Raw genomic sequence first — 17,416 nt, 5'->3', positions numbered from 1 at the left:
GCGCTCCCTCTGGACCTGGAGGCAGTTCGGGCAGCGCTACTGTTTTTGCTGGCCAGGGGAGTGGCCGCTACCCACCAAGGATACACGACTGACCCGGCGGGCAACCTAAAACACGAAAAAATTAGGCTACAGACCCACCTCCTAGATCTTTGGCAGAGAAGGTGGACAGAGACTACAAAAGGCGAAGTAACAAAAAGATTTCTGCCAGACCTCCGGAAAATATACCCAAAGCAGCCACCGTGGTACTTCCCAGGGTACCATATGACAACACTATTAACCGGACATGGACCCTACAAGGAGAAGCTGTTTGGCTTTGGACTCATTGAGGACCTCAACTGCATATGTGGGGAAAGTGAAAGCTGGAGCCACATAGTCTATGATTGTCAACACTATGAAGACCTCAGAGGGCTACTAATAACAAGATTGAGATACTTCCCAAAAGGACTGGAGCACCACTTCCTGGACACTGAGGATGAATATAGGGCACTCTCCCAGTATGCGCAAGACCTATTCACCAGGAAAAAAACACTAATAGCTATCTACAGCAACGTACACAGAGATTGAAAAAAAATCGCCGCCAAATGTGACAGAAAACTAAAACCCTGCAGAGGACCAGTACTTGGACAAGAAGAGTGCTGATCACACGGAAAAGAAAAGCAAGGACGGGGCTCGCCCCATGTGTGACAAAGCAGAACAGAACGCAGCACAGCTGCAAACAGCCTGACGGTGATCTGAAGAGGACACCCTAGCCCTCTTCACCTATTATTCCCACTTCCTTGGGGGGAGGGGACGTTTTTTGTTTCCTCTCCTCCACCCCCAAACTTCTACTCTGGTGGGGCATGGGCATGCCCCACTGAAAACTGGTGCTATCTACTCTATTGGCCCCATATTTCTGTCTTTTCCCCCCAATCTTCGGTCTTCCTCCCCTCTCTACCTTCATCATAGTGAAAGCCCCACACATCAAAACCTTAACATGATAAAATTACTTTACGCCCAAAACTCGGCCTAGCAATCCAAAGCGATATTACCCCTACGATAGCGAAGATTTCACTTATTCTTATTTTTTCTTTATTTATTTATTTTATTTTTATATTTTTTTATATTATTTTATTTTTATTTTATTTTTTATTTTATTTTTTATTTTATTTATTTGTTTTTATTTTTATTTTATTTATTTGTTTTTATTATTATTTATTTTATTTTATTTTTATTTTATTTATTTGTTTTTATTATTATTTATTTTATTTTATTTTATTTTTATTTTATTTATTTGTTTTTATTATTATTTATTTTATTTTATTCTTTTTTTATTTTATTTATTTGTTTTTATTATTATTTATTTTATTTTATTTTTATTTTATTTATTTTATTTTATTTTTTTTTTATTATATATATATATTTTTTTTTTTTTTTTTTTTTTAGGTCCTCGCTGCCGAAATCCCAGGAAATTAAGCGGCAGGACCTGCCAGAGTGAATCTACAGCTACTGGGTTCCTGGTCTGCCTCCACGGGGCGTAAGTGGGACAACGTTGGGCCTCAATAGGGGTCTAACGGCTAAATGACCAGATGAACAACGGTACAAAACACAACACATGAACAATTCCCACACACTTTTAAATCTCTGGCATTTCCCAGTGAACTGGCTCACCACAATGAAAGCAACGCGGAGATGGGGGAAACCCCTGGTGCCGTAAGACAGCAACACACACTTACACTTACACCCCTGGGTTGGTGAGTATTGGTGACTGGGGTCTCACCTGCAGCAGGTGTGGGCAGAAACAAGCAAAGGAGCAATCACCCACAAGTTCTTGCCGCAACTTGAAAAAATCTATCCAAAATCGCCTACTTAGTTCTTTTCGGGGTTGCAAACAACATACTTGCTAACTGGACACGGCCCCTTTAACGCAAAGTTAATGGACTTCGCCCTTGTAGAGGACACATACTGTACATGTGGAGAGAGATCGAAACCTGGTAACACCTCATGTACGACTGTCCGCAATACGAGGATCTCAGGTGCATTCTAATCACGAGTATAAGATACCTCCCCAGAGGACAAGAGTTTCACCTACTGGATTCAGAGGAGGAATATAGAGCCCTAACCAACTTCGCTCAAGAACTCTTCTCAAGAAGGAGAACGCTAAATGCAAATACACCAGGAGTGAAAGACGACCAGCCAGATAACAAATCAAAACATTCTTTAAGACACACCCCAGAATGATAATTATGTGGAAGCTACTAGCTGTCTACCAAGAAACCCTGCCTATGTACCAACAAATATGAGATCTAAGTGAAACTGACAAATATACTAAATGAAGATAGAGAACCAAAAACAAAGACATTCAACTTGGACGGGACACTGTGCCACGAGTGACTCTACTACCGGACATGATCTTATGACTACACTACGACTGATGCAGCCTCACTGCCATGTAGCCAAATGGCGATCTCTACCAGCTCTCTTGCCTGGTACCTTTGTTCCTATCCCTGGCAGGGGAGGAGGAGATGGTCTTCCTGTTTCCTTCCTCCCCTACCACCCCATATATTGCGCCTGGTGAGGCATGGGCATGCCTTACTGACTACCTGGGGTTGCCTTCCCTATATACCCCATACTTCTGTCTTTCCCCCCAGTCTTCAGTCTCTTCTCCCTACTCTGACTAATACGCCAGCGTAAACCCCACAAAACTAATCAAAATTAACGATTTCTAAACTGAAAACTGAACCATATTAACCTCTCCTGGCTTTTCTAAACTTAAGTAAACCCCCGTTTTTTTTTTTTTTTTTGTTTTTTTTTTAAGATCCTAGCCACCGAAATCTCAGGAAATTAGGTGGCAGGACCTGCCACAGTTATATATAAGCTACTGTGTTCCTGGTCTGCCCCCAACGTTGGGCCCCAGTTGGGGTTTAGCGGCTAAACGACCAGAAGAACAACGGTACACGACACTAAACGATCCAAGACCCATACACTTTTAAATCTCTGGCATTTACAGCGTACTGTAACACACCACAATGCAAACTACGCGGAGATGGAGGAAACCCCTGGTGCCGCTTGACCCTAAACACACTTACACTACCCCTGGGTTGCCAAGCAGGCACTTTACAAACCTGGCTAGCCCGGTAGGCTCATAGTATATTTAGTCAATAAGGCTAAAGTGGTATAAGAGTCAATTTGGAAAGAAAAGTTATTTTATACTTTAGTTAATATTATATCTAATTAAAATAATTTAATATCACAACTATAAGTTCATTGGATTAATTAATGAAACATACTCATGTCTTCGTTTATATAACTTGTATACTATTATTTCTCTTTTAATCTAAAACTAACTTTTTGATAGACATATACAACATTGAGATTTTTAATCGAGATTAAAAGTTAAGATTTAAACAATAACCATAAAGAAATCACTGTTTTCCTCAAGTTAATAAATTGTACGAAGTAGTTAGCCAAAGTAATCCACACTTCATACAAGACGAAAGCTTTAAGAAGGAAATTATTATACTATTTGTTCCCTGCGGTTGAATACGATCTAGAGAACTCATACGTCACTATTAGGTTAACCTGATACGTGCTATATAAAAAAATAAATTTTAAACTTCCACACTTCTATTTTGATTATAGACGTTCTATAAGAACATCCATAAATCTGCAACCTTCCTGAAGATGGCGAACATGCCTAGAGAACTACTGTATATAAATCTGGAAATAAAACTTGTCTAGAAGATAAACTGATAAATTACTAATATTATTAACATTAATCTACTTTTAATCTTGAATATGAAAGCATAAGTTTCATTTGATGCATTTCTGTTATAAATTAATGAAATACACAGCTGCTTCGCAATTTGCGCCATCTCTACCTTCAATAATAATAATTTGTAAAATGACCTACAATTCCTACCCTCCTAGCCATTATGCCCATACAGTGGAGTTATGTAATTAAACTGAGGTAAATTACATAAAAATAAAACACCAAATCCAAGGAATAATTCCAAAAAGTGGCTACTAGCAGGAACGTTTTCCCATGAAATTTTATATTTAAATATAGTAAGTAGTCAACAGAAAAGCAAGAAGCACAATTCAGAGCAGCAGAGGTATACACTGCCATACTTCTATCTGACAAGAACAAACATTCAGGCCACTCGGTACTAACTCCTCTGACCGTGTGGTCGTCCCAGAGTATAAACAGAAAATTTATTTTATTTATTTACTAGACAAAAGAGTTCGTAATATTCAAACCCAACCAAGCCAAGAATATGTTATTCAATTAAATTCATCATTTCACGAAGAAAAACATTAAAAATGGCACTACGTATAGCAGAGGGAAATGCATTACGTTTATAATTAATAATATACGCATATAATTAATAATAATATAATTAATATTAATAACTGTTGTATTACATTATAATAATTACATATAACTAGAAGAAAACAAAGGCCCCGTGAGCAAAAGCTAATTAGTGCTTATTTGTCCAACATCGTTTACAAACCTGTAAGGCTAAGTAGTGTGTGTTCTGTATAAATAAATTATGGCTGACATTATTGGCTAAAACAGTATAATGCGTTCTAGTGGTGTGCCCTTTTCGAACGCGCTCCCAAGGGTTGTCATGAGGGGCGCATCCAATGAAATTGAGCAACAACAACGAAATTTATTCATTAAGTCTGAAACGCATATGGAGCTAGAGAGAGAAAATAGTTATATACATTATGCATGTTATGGTTTAAACAGGATAACTCTATTGTGGCTTGGTACTATACTGAATGAAGTAAAGCACACCTTACAGGAAAGCACGAGACAGTGATAATGTATGCTGGATTAAAGGATAGATTCAAGCCTGCAGTACATCCCTCTTCGGCAAACGTGAACCTTAACCGTCCTTTAAAACCTTAATTCGACAAAAACGAGCATTTTTCAACTAGTGTTAAGACTCATTTCGACGCTAACGATAATCTACAGTCATTTGCGCCAATATTATTTTTATTCCAAATAATTTTCCCTCTTCTATAACAATATCTGGATAATTCTATTTTATTTTTTGCATGCATTTTTTGCCTGAAACAGGAATAGCAGTCATGCAGGAAAATTCCCAAAGTGTATTTGTAAATCACTCTTCAATCTGTAAATCACAAGATATGTGGAATCTATGTAATGTTCAGTATCCTTAAATAAATGAATTACTGATACGTGTATTGTGGATAAGCAACTGTTATCATGTTTTACTATTTCTGAAGTAATGACCAATAATGACCTAAGTTTTTTAACAACAAATTTTTTAACAACAAAGTAGTTTTTTATCAAATTATTACAGAAATTTCAGAGGAAGCACAACATTACGGGGGAGGAAAATAATAATGCTTATTTAGTCTAATGGATGCGTTCTGGGAACTTTTGCAAGCATCCATCGACGTCTTCGAAAGACAGTCCTCTACGGCTGCTATTGCTGGTTAAAGAAACAGAAGTGCCCGATCATCTGCTTTACAGAAAAGGTGAAGGGCACAAACGAGGCGGATCATGGAGCACGAGTAATGTAGCAACAGAATTAGGCGTTGCACCTTCAACTGTATGGAAAAATCTTTGTGAGCGGCATCTCCTCTCATTTCATGTGCAGCAAGTGCCCTCTCAGAAGGTGATTTTCATCCACAAGTCGTGTTTTGTCAATGGCTTCTACAGAAGTGTGTTGAATCTTCTTTTCTACATATTCACTTTTCACGGATGAATCACAATTCACAAGCGATGCCATTACGAATTTTGACATCACCAATGGGCACAGGAAAATTTTAATGTTGATGTTAAGGTAAATTTTAATGTTATCACCCAATCTCTGCATCAGAAAGTTTCACTGAAACAATTAAGCTGGTATTACTATTCGTGACTACCTGATTGGTCCATTTTTCCTGCCAACTACGTTTAATGGCCAAAATTATAAACATTCTTGGAGGTGAAATTACCCGCACTGCTGGAAGGAGTTCCACTGGAAACATGCAGTCAAATGTGGTTCATATATAACGGACTCCAGCACATTTTAGCTTCACTGCTCGAGTACCTTGACAATAAGTATCCTGGTCGTTAAGTTGGTAGAGGTGGACCAACTGCATGGCCTGCTCTTCTGATTTAAATTTACTTTATTTCTTCTTACGGGGACATCTGAAGGCTCTTGTTTTCGCTACTCCGATATATAATACACAAGTTCAAGAACGGATCGTGGATGGTCATTAGAAAATTCAGAACACGCGATCGAGTTCGATAATCTACAAGACAATGCTGTGAGAAGTGTACTGCTGCTCAAAGAAGCCATATCGAACACTTGCTCTGATCTAGATGTAAAGGAAAGGTTCGGTCACAGTGTGAATTTATATGCATCTCTCCTTGGACAGGAAGTAGTACATTTGCAATGCAGCGGATGAGCATTGCGTTGTCTTTTTCTTATTTTATGATTTTATTTTATTTTGAATATCAGGATATCTTGATACTCAAGTAGCAGAATCGTACCTTGCCAAATATAATCCCAATTGTAGTATTAATTTGCTGCATTCGTTTCGTGGCAATTAGTGTTTCTGTTTTCGATAATAAAACATAATCATGTTTGTCTTTATAGCAAAGAGTTTCCAAAAACTTACATTTCACAAACGTGTCAATAAATATGAATGGTATCGTTTGTATAACGTGTATTAGTTGTTTGAGGTGCCTCCCATAAGATGGCGGCACTGTGTCCATCACAGAAAATTGCTGGCATGGCTCCAAGTGGGAGTGTGGCTGACATATTGGAAATGGTGTCATATTCCTTGCAAAGGGCTTTCATAAGATTTTTGTATGAGGAAAGTCCTACCGATATTAACTAAGTGCCAGGTCTGCCCAATGGAAGCACGTTGATTCACCACAGATGAATTAAAAAATATCATGAATGGATGATAACCTGCTGCTTATGCGAGTAAAATTACGCTACTTTCATTGTCCCACACACACATTCCCAGAAAGGACACAGTTAACAACGTTATGTGTTATGCATTGCAATGCTCACAATATGAGAGATGCAAAGTGGAGTGTAGCTTAATACGTGTAGGATTTAGGGCTAAAAATCCATATCTCATATTGTGAAATTAATTCACAACTGGGTTGTCAGCTGTTTTACCACTGGGGTACCTACCCACTCACTGATGAGGGACCAACTAGCCCTGAAACGGCCGTCTATCAGAAAGCGTAAAGTATTAAGAAATGCACTGACAATCTCGAGGAAAACTGCGGCTGCTACTATAGCCTCGATTAAATGCTTTTTGCTTGTCGAGTACGCCAGGCTGGGTGAGGGCAAGTTTATCACGCGATGGTGAATATCAACAAATATTTGCAGGGTAGTCAATCATGTATCATACTTAGTATTTGGGGTATAAACACTTTAATCGGTGTTGGGACAGTATTGCACTAACGCAATGCACAGCACAGGTGACTATTCTTAGCAAGAGTTCCTATTCTTAGCAGCATCTCATGCTGTGAAAGTACCATGCGAGCGGATTCTCATATTGTATACACTGGGTGCGTACCCACCCAATGATGAGGGGACAACTATTTCTGAAACGACACAGTATATTGTTCAGGTAGATAGTATAACCCAATTTAAGCTCAGCAGGGGCCGGCAGTATTCATGCCATTTGTGGGGCAAACATAGGCGGGCACTGCTAAAACGGGCGAGTGGCCCACCATTGTAAGAGAGTGCCGGAAATGCTCCAGAATCTGAGCAGAGAAGGCTTACTCAAGGTATCCCCAGCCTAAGGGTTTCTCAGACGGAGTTTTTTCCAGGGAATGAGTGAGTGACCAAAATGGGCCAATTACTAATGGGTGAGTGTGAGTAAAATTATATGGGGATCCAGTTTACTAATGAATCTCGACGTATGTGGCTCCTTTGCTTTCTTTCGGGATATACTTTGATCTCTTACTATCCTCCTTCTTTCCACTAACCGGTAAGCTTTTCTCCAACATTCTAGGCGCCCGCAGTTAAAGAGCATTACATTCCTGTATACATACCCCGAAACGGCCGTCTGGGTGGTGGTGGCCATGAAAATAAGTAACGACAGAGTTCTCTACTGGGGAAGCGTTACTTATTAGTATTAGTAGTAGCAAATGATGCAAGAAAGCAAGCTTATACAGCATCAGCAAAAAAAAAAAAAAAAAACTTTCCATTTCACTTATGCATCCCCTTCAACAGTTGGAACTTATTCAAACTACTCACTTCCATAACTACAGATGGCAGTTTGTCCAGCAATCAACCACTCATTGGCTAATGGCAAACTTTCTGCACATCTATTCTGCAACCATCCTTCATCAATTTGAATTTATGGTCCCCTCATGTGTGTAGTCTGAGCAAGAGGAAGAATCCCATCAGCATTGAGCTTGCTGAATCAAGGTATAATAAGATAGGCAATTTGTTGTGAAGGAATTCACAACAATATGAAATGTTATGTAATGATGCCATTGCACAACTTCGGTTAGTTTACTATGTATAGAAATGACACTAAAGAACTAACTTATGTGACAGGGTCCGCAGTCTGACGCTTTTTAGCACTAAATCCTACACCGTTATTATATTTTATAAAAGATATATCCTATTTCATCAATATCGGACCACTGGCTGGCAGTAACGCACCCAAGATTTTTTTTTTTTTCCGGGAGTGGCTGATCCTGGTGGTGTGTTAAGCACCAAAGCAACTAAGGTTATGAGGCGTCAGTTTATTGTGTCTGTAACTGAGTTTATTCTTCAGTCTGTTTTGCTATTTACTGGAGAAATAACTCAGGTTTCAGGGAGAAGAAAACCATGCAACCCTCGCCTGAGACCGGCTACCTCAGCTACGTTGTGAAAAAAAATTCCTCGAGTCATTAACAGGATTCGAACTCGGGTATTTTCCAGAAAATTCTCGGGTTTTTTTTTATTTATTATTATTATCATTTTTTTTTTTTAAATTCGAGTCTATAAAAGAGACTGAAGCCGGCAGCTACTATGGCACCTCAATTGGCTGGTAACTTAGAATGAATAGGCTGAAAAGCTTTACTTCAATTGAATAACAAAGGTGCTTGTTATTACTGAAAGTTTCAGGCTGATCGTCTTTGGAAACTTTTTTAATGTCTCTTAATCTTTACCATGGGAATTTAAATATTATTTTTATACTCTTTTGTTTAATTAACAGTCCTTGGCTATGAAAAATTTGAATTTCTAACCAAGAGTTTTATTATATTAAAATCTGTTTTCTGTTACCATTAATGGTAGCTATAATCGTCGCACCTCCCAGACTCTGGCATGAGGCTGAATGCAGAAAAATGCCCAATAGTCTTTAATACAGCATTTCAACCCAAGTGAGTGGAGATAACTGCCTTAATGCCAATTGTTGCTTACTAAAATTTCAATTTTACATTAGATACATTTTCGAAGAAACAAAACAATATACCTCTTTCGCTTTGTTATTCAGTTAAGTCTGGAGTAACTCGCATTCAACAACAGATAATGGGTTACAGCTACTACTGTGAAGCTTATTATAACATACATGATTAGCTACTTCCGCCTCAACTGTTCCCTTATCAATCCACTTCCGGTGGTTGCCGCAGTAAGTATGTTTGCTGCATTAACCAAGCCCTTCCTTGTTTGTTTCATTATTACGTACTCAGAATAAGCTAAAATAAAAGTAGACCGACACATAATATATGTCAACCTGCTCTTTCCAAACCAGTAGTTGAAAACTCCTATAGATTAGAGGAGAAAAAAAAGTACCTAATGACAATTCTACCAGATCCTCTTTCGATATGCCTTCATTTTAAAGCTTTAAATGACTAGGGCATACTTAGCAATGGCTAGTAATATTTTTACGTCCATACAATGAAATACATATTAACGAAAAATACAGAGGATCACCAAACAAATATTTATTAGTGGAGTTCTGATGACAAAATAAGTTGGAACCACTGTGAACTTATAACAATAAATGTAAGTGTAAAAAATATTAAATTCTTCAACTCTAAAATATAGAATGATACACACACACACTAATTGTGCAATACACTTTCACTTAACAATTTTATTAGATATTTCTTAACATGATCCGAAATGCCCTTAATCCGCTGTGTTCTTATTAATTCTTTCAAGTCCACCAGTTTCTGTTTTCAATGCCCGCATAATCGAGTAAGTCTTCGTCTTTAAGAGGTAAGAGGTTTTCAGTTTTTAATCACCAAATTTCGATAAACTTTTCTCCATTATTTTGATGGAATTAGCCCTCTCCTTTTTGAATTTGAATGTAGTCAAACTTGCATCCTTCTCCCCCCCCCCCCTTTTTTTTTTTTGCTATCTCCTGTTTTCGGACGAGGATCTACTTGACTTCTGCACATTACGTTTATTTGACATGCGGTTTTTTTTTTTTTTTGATTTATCCATCAATTGTAATCATAATATTTTTTTTTCGACAGCTCTTGAAAAGTTTCCTCAACGGAAATATGATGCTGGTTGTTCCATTCATATGAAGAATGGCTCCAAGATTACTCCTGGTCTGATGAACTTAGTGGAATATATTCTTTTCGCCTGTATCGCCTCTCGTATTTTCATATCAGATTCATCAGCCGATGTCTTTAGGTGTAAACCTTACACTGTGGTCACACAATCTGATTGAAATTTGGACGTATATGCAGAAAGACTAATCATGCATTTAATATGATAAATTAGATCAAAACATTGGTCTCTTGTTGGGGAAGGATTAGCAACTGTATTGGGCCAAATCTTCCCACTGTGCTGTCTAGTTCTTTTTTTTTTTTTTTTTTTTTTTTTTGCATCTCCATTCCCGGGATCTGAATACTGCAGTCTCCTAATACGAGTGTTGGTAATTCTGTCATCAGCTTGGCTGAAATCGGGGCATACAATTCAGTTCTTGTACTGCCATCATGCTCATGGGACATATTAAGCAGGCTTTTATCCACTACTCTAATTCTCAAAGTTACAGAGGGCTTCAGAGTTTGTAAAATATGGTTACTTCACCCCCTTTGTTATCTCCGATATTCGCAAGGTAACCATAGGAGTGGATGAAGGTGTAAAGATGCTTGTTCCTCATAAGCCATGTTTTGACTATATTAATGATGTCAAACTCACCTAACAGCAAGAGGATCTGAATGCATAAAATTTACTTGGCCACATTCCTAGTTGCACAAAGGAAATAAGAAAATGAGGACACTGTTTCCTTCCGAGCTAGGGTTGGTTGCTATATTGTGTTACTAGGGTTATCCTGAGTAGGTAAGCGAGCAAACCAATCTTCGTACCGTTTGACAAGAGTTCACGGCGGACATGACTTTTGATCGAAAACAATGTTTTGTCTGTGGGAAGGGCATAACATAATAAGACATACGATTGTCTTTAAGGATTTAACCTCGATTTGAATGTTACACTCAGATGTAAATAAGTGTTTTATGTTTACAGCTTTGGTGGATGAGAGGCGAGATACAAAAACAATCTTAGAGGTTTGAACTGCAGATATAACGTATTTTTTTTATTAATGCGCCTCGCACGCCTAGTTCCATTCTTTTTTATGTTTCGTTCAGTTGTTTAAGTCGTGACGACCTGTCTTCCTCAGAGTTTTCAAAACCACTGGTTTAGAAAGAGCAGGTTGTGTCTTGATTTACTTTTATCTTAACTTATTCTTCTCCCATGCTCATCTTCGATGACACAGAGATCTCTAAACATGATCACATGTCGCCTATTAGAGATTACTATGACTTCTAATCTCTCCTGGCATAAGCACATTGCAAGTATTGCTTCCTCTGCATTTAAAAAAAAAAAAAAAAAAACTGAGGCTTTTCGCTTTCGGCGTTACTTTTCTTATAAACGGCTACTGATTGCGTAAAAACCCAACTGCTTTCACATCTGGGGTAGTGCCCCAAAACCTCTCTCAAGCGCCCTGGCTCTATTCAAAAGAGGGCAGTCAGGTTAATTAATGATCCGTCTCTTACGAAGCCTCTCCGCTCTCTCTGTCTCATAGAAATTTAGTTTCTGCCGCATGCCTTTTCTATAGATAGGTCCGTGGACATTGTTCTTCTGAATTGGCATCTGTAATTCCCCCACTCTCTTCCAAACCAGTCCGAATACATGCCTCAACTAATCAACATCCGTTCACTCTCCTCCAAGTCCAAACTCATTGAACTTTTACTCTTCCTCGATTATTTTTTTCCCTTCTACTTCTGTTCTCTGGAAGTACCTTCTTTCACAAGTATTTCCCGAAAATTGCAATTTACAGAAATTAAAGGCTAATGACAACAAGTATCTCCACTCTTCTCCTTTAACCCACGCTTGGTACCAATCCGAGGCGGTCTCGGGTATGGCCTAAAGCGGCATAGCCTCTTTATGCCACATACCCTCGTTATGATAAAAAATAACGTGGATTTCTTGATTACTATATAATGATTAAAGCTTAATGATTCCCGGAACACTGCTTCGGCCCTCCCTCCTCCGTTTGCAAAATCCTGAGCCGGCTTCTGGTACAAAACTAAAAAAGGAACACGAATGCTTCATTGTGAAAATTCATCGTCTCTGTGCGGGACAAATAACCAGAAGCTTGCCATGAATGTCGGAGCATCAGACAGTATTTGAGAGAGTTTGATTGTAATTAACAGAATGTATTTGCATAATGAAGAATAAATATTTGGAGGAATCTTCCACTTTAACATACTCAACACGTTTTCCAAACTTTTCACCAGATTTTTGAGATAAATGTATACCTTCCTCAATTCCCCATAACATATAGTGGTTTCTCCACTTGTCACTCGTTTCGGAAGATTTTGGTTTAAGCTCTGTCAGAGACTACGGGAATTTCTAAAGGTTTACTCAATCGAGGCAGTAGGTAGCCTATCTCAGGCGAATGGAGTGATGTGATCCTTTCGTCTGATACAGGAGAGGTTTTCCCGTGAGTTCTGTTTTTTCAGCCCACATCACATGCAAATTGGAACTTTAATACACTTTTACAGACATAATGGCCCAATAATGTGCCTAAAAACCCAACAATAACAACAACTTCTTTACAAGTTTACCGTCAATACGTATCAACACCTGAATAGTGTATGAATGCCTAGTAGAACACACACAACTTCAGTTACCTTCTCACCAGTTTGCGATAAGGTCACCCGCTTCACTTCGGAATGAGTTCATATTCAAAAAAAACAAACTAACCTGTATTGAAAATATATTCATCGATTTAATTTCGAACTCGGTCAATGAATTCCAGAAATTTTTTTAATGGCAGTACTTGTATACACTACTTACTTGTCTTCTGGAAACAAAATTGCTCACTTTTCATGATGATATTCCATAACAGGCTAGGTCTATAAACGCATGGACTGCTTCAAAATTTTCCAAATCTTCTCTCCTAGCAGCTTCTTTAGCTTCTTTACCAAAAAATGTAATGTATTGATACAACGTTTTCCTCTGCCCTTCGATTTTTGGAAACTTTTTTTTGCATGGACTTCTGGTAGAGATGGGTGACAAGAACTAGAACCGCTTTGTTAGTTATTTTCTGGATTGGTAAGTCTCTCGGTATCAGACTTAACACCATTAGTATCCTCTTCCATCATAATAATATCACCAGTTACGTTTTGTATCATAAAATTGTAAACCTGTTCAGCAAGCTGCGCAAGCTCGCACGCAAAAACTCATATGACTTCAGTTTCAGTTGTCATGAAGCCAATATATTACAAATGCCAACTGGGTAGCGCAGTTGTTATAACCACCGTCCTCTGACACTGAGTGGAAAGGGCTTGAGTTCGAAACCTGCCCACGGTTACGAGGAATTTTTATGGGCTCTTTTTTAACATGGCTGAGCTAGTCAGCTTCAGAAGAGGGTTACGTAGCTTTTTCTCATGGAAACTCATCCGGTTTTTCGTTCACCAAATGAATAACACGCAATTACAGACACATCTAACCTAACTTATTGCGATGAGGGTAGTTTGGACTACCCTCATCACAATAAGGACTTTGTCTTTACCAGAAACATACACACACACATATCAGAAAAATCATTCCATCGCACGTTGAAAAGGTGCATGATTATCCTGCCATTGCACCTTGAAAGGGTGCAATGGCAGAATAATCATGCAGATCGTAACCCGATATGCTAATTGTGAGGGCCATAACATATCCATCATAAAACTATCCAAGGCAAGGTTCGAATCCCGTGGGGACAGGGAGGATTTCGACGCCCAAATAAGTAAATCACAGACGAAAGCTGGTACAGATCTTTCTCCAGTAAAGGGGCAAACGACCAAAGAGTACGCATAGCTATAGACATATTACAGATTCATTGACGCAGTATGGCTTCGGCCTTAAACACATGAGGCGCCTCCGTAGCCAGGTGGGCAGGAGCAGCTGTGCGTAGCACACGCTTCTTAATTAGACCGGGATTCGAGCCCGTGACCACCAAATAAGGAGGATGCGGAAAGGTCAGGGAATGACCACCGCATATCCCCGGAGCAATATGGCCTTAGTTGCTAATGCCCCTAAAAACCAAATAACAACAACAACAACATAAACACATGAATACTACACTGAGTTATCACTGAATTATGACCACCTACCTAATACTTCGTAGGTCCTCCTTTTGCCAACAGTACAGCAGCTATCCGACGTTGCATTGATTCAACAAAGGAGGTATGGCCAACCAAGCTGTGTGTAATGCGGTCAGCAGTGCAGGTAAGAGGTGATTGGTGTAGCCAAACGCCTGATATGCCTTTCCATAGTGTCCCACAAGTGCTCTATCTACTACCTGCAGTAGATATCATTCGAGGTCGACTGAATTTTCTGAGTAGCATCTTATTACAGAATGTAAATGCAGACCGAATCGAAATCAGTGTATATGAATAAGCATGGACGTCATTTATTGTAAGAGAAAGTACTCCTTTTTCATACAGTAAATTACACTGCTGTTTTATTTTACACTGTAATACACATAAATCATGCTTTGATTTAATTAATTTATTATTTATTTAAAGACTGCATATCTTACAGAAAGTTCCTTCCTAATAGCCAGGTGTGCGTGCTGAGTAATAAACGAAACAAGTTAGTTAATATACGCAGTGCGTTACATTTCAGGTGCGTTAGCAAATACAGTACAGTAATTAGTGGCATGTTGTACATCAAAATTGTTCATTAGAGACAGGAAAAGATCTCGCCAAGACAATAAATAGTTTGAAAGTCAACGATGGTTTCGTTTGTTCCGCATATATGATTCTGCAAAAACTCGGATTTTGTCAAACCGAAATTATAAGAAACTAGCGATCTTTCCACTGGAAAAAAAAACGAAAAAATCATTCCACTACACTTTGTAGATCAAATCTCATTTTTCAAACAAAAACAGGTACATACTCGTAATAATCTACAAGAACAAAAATGTTCATTACTCTGCATTTGTACAGATATAGAAAGACCTAACGTATCACATAAAGAAAATTTCATAAAATATGATTAAATTCGCATGAGAAAAAAAAAAATCTTGTTTTTGTTGGAAAGAAATTTGGCAGCTGCACCACGAGCATCGATCCTATATAGTCTCAGTTCGCCCAGAAAATTACAAAAACAAAAGAAAAAGACTGTTGAGCTTGAGAGAGAGACGTAGTAGGAGCAGATAGGATCAGAGATACAAAGACGAAAACATAGAGAGGTAGAGGGAAAAAAGAAGACATAAGACATATGCAAAGCTGTAGCTTCCAACTTTCATACGGTACTTATGAAATCGCTAATGCTAAAATATTCTAAAAGGGAAGGGAAAGAATGAATCGAGTATACGTTACGGTAATATTTATTCTTCTATCATTAGATAAACGTGCTAAGTTTTTCTATAAAGAAAAGGTTCTTTAAAACCATCCGGTGCCGATGATGTTCAGTTTTGAATGATCGTGCCGCGTTTTCCTATAAGTGTTTCAGTTTCAGTGCGACTACCATAAGGTAGAAGCAAAAAAGGAAAGGGAGTGAGTAAATGTACAAGTTTCATGTCATCGAGTATTATCTTTGATGACATGAAACTGTTTTACAGGAGTATACAAGGGATTTTCCTCTTTGCAGAAAAACAGTTCTGTAGTCGTCTTTAAATCCTTCAGAGAAATGGGTGGCTGAGCGAGACCACCGCCACCTGCACAAACACCAGCCATCACGTGCCTATATAAACACGTACATTTGCAACGCATAACGCAAAAATACCTAACGTGGAACAAAGGCAATGGGCGTAGCACATTCGACGAACAAAAAATGAATACTTACATGTGTGAGTTCAAATTCCTATCGGAAATCCACACAGTGACCTCCTCGAAATATGCATCAATAGCCGTGTGACATGACTGCAACCCGCAATAAACATCACTCTCTGTGCTCACCACATCCACACGCAAATGCTTCCACAACGCGAGACCAACTACACCTGCTGCACCAGCCCACCGTACACTACACGCACACGGACCACTCAACAATCCTATACCTCGCTCACGTTTCCCACTGACTGCAGCTGGCCGATTAGGCCGATAACGTTTTGTGAACGGCGACGTTGCTGCCACCTAGACAGGGGAAAGTTCGGTGTTGTTATTCGTCACGGAGGAGGGATGGCACATAACGGAAACAAACAGAGAAGACTGCCGAGAGTGTTAAAACATGAAGTAAGTCCATTAGGTAATGAAATTGGAAAATTTTGGATGGTCCTAACACTCCAACAAGTAAACAGCCTTTCTTTCCTAACTAAGAATACAATCAGAGAAGAAAGAGAGAGAGAGACAGAGAGAGAGAGAGAGAGAGCGTGTCTACAATTTTTTCATTTCTTTATTTTAAAGACAAGTTAAGTTTTTCATTAAACATTTTCAATGAAAATGTTCAGAATTTCATATACATTATCATTTAGGGTTAAGTCAGAATTACAGGATTAAATTTAAAAATATATTTTTTCAAACTCCCCACTTGGATGTTAATTCCAAGAACTTGAAGTTCCCATTTAATTATTGCCCTTACTAAATTATGCATTCACACATTAGCAGTATACTGATAATTAAAAATTTACATTTTAATTTATTTTGGAAATGGACACAGTGGATGCCCCAAATTTCTTCTTAAATTCTTCTAATGCCCTATTTCCTCAGCCATATTTGACTAGTCACCTCTGCTCCCTTAATATTTTCACAAAATGTGCTAGTGGTTTTGATTTATCCATCTTCATAGACACTAATGTAAATACAGTCGAAAAATAAGGCAGTATGAGGACCGATCTTGAAATTTTCTCCATTTCAGGTGGGCATATTATAATTATATATATAAAAATAAAATACTGCATTTCTACACTGCAACTTATTGAACATATCACCATAGAGGCACAAGCTTTTTTTAAGAGAAACAACTTATCGTACATGGAAAAGTGCAGTACGTATTGTACAATA

The 17,416-nt window shown here is 38.4% G+C and overlaps 1 protein-coding gene across 1 annotated transcript in view; it reads right to left on the bottom strand.

Annotated features, from left to right (window-relative positions):
- Nucleotides 1-16,472, bottom strand: part of LOC150091031 (uncharacterized) — a 556,951-nt gene extending 540,479 nt beyond the window's left edge. Inside the window, 1 exon segment of the mRNA XM_090373962.1 lies at nucleotides 16,260-16,472. Within this exon segment, the coding sequence (XP_090230088.1) occupies nucleotides 16,260-16,261 (2 nt within the window). The 5' untranslated portion in view covers nucleotides 16,262-16,472.
- Between the last annotated feature and the right edge of the window lie 944 nt (nucleotides 16,473-17,416).

This window comes from Mastigoproctus giganteus, chromosome 1 (assembly GCF_048544385.1).
Source record: "Mastigoproctus giganteus isolate SK-2022 chromosome 1, ASM4854438v1, whole genome shotgun sequence".
Classification (NCBI taxonomy): Eukaryota; Metazoa; Arthropoda; class Arachnida; order Uropygi; family Thelyphonidae; genus Mastigoproctus; species Mastigoproctus giganteus.
Note: the sequence above shows the minus strand (reverse complement) of the source record. Positions and strands in the feature narration are given on the sequence as shown.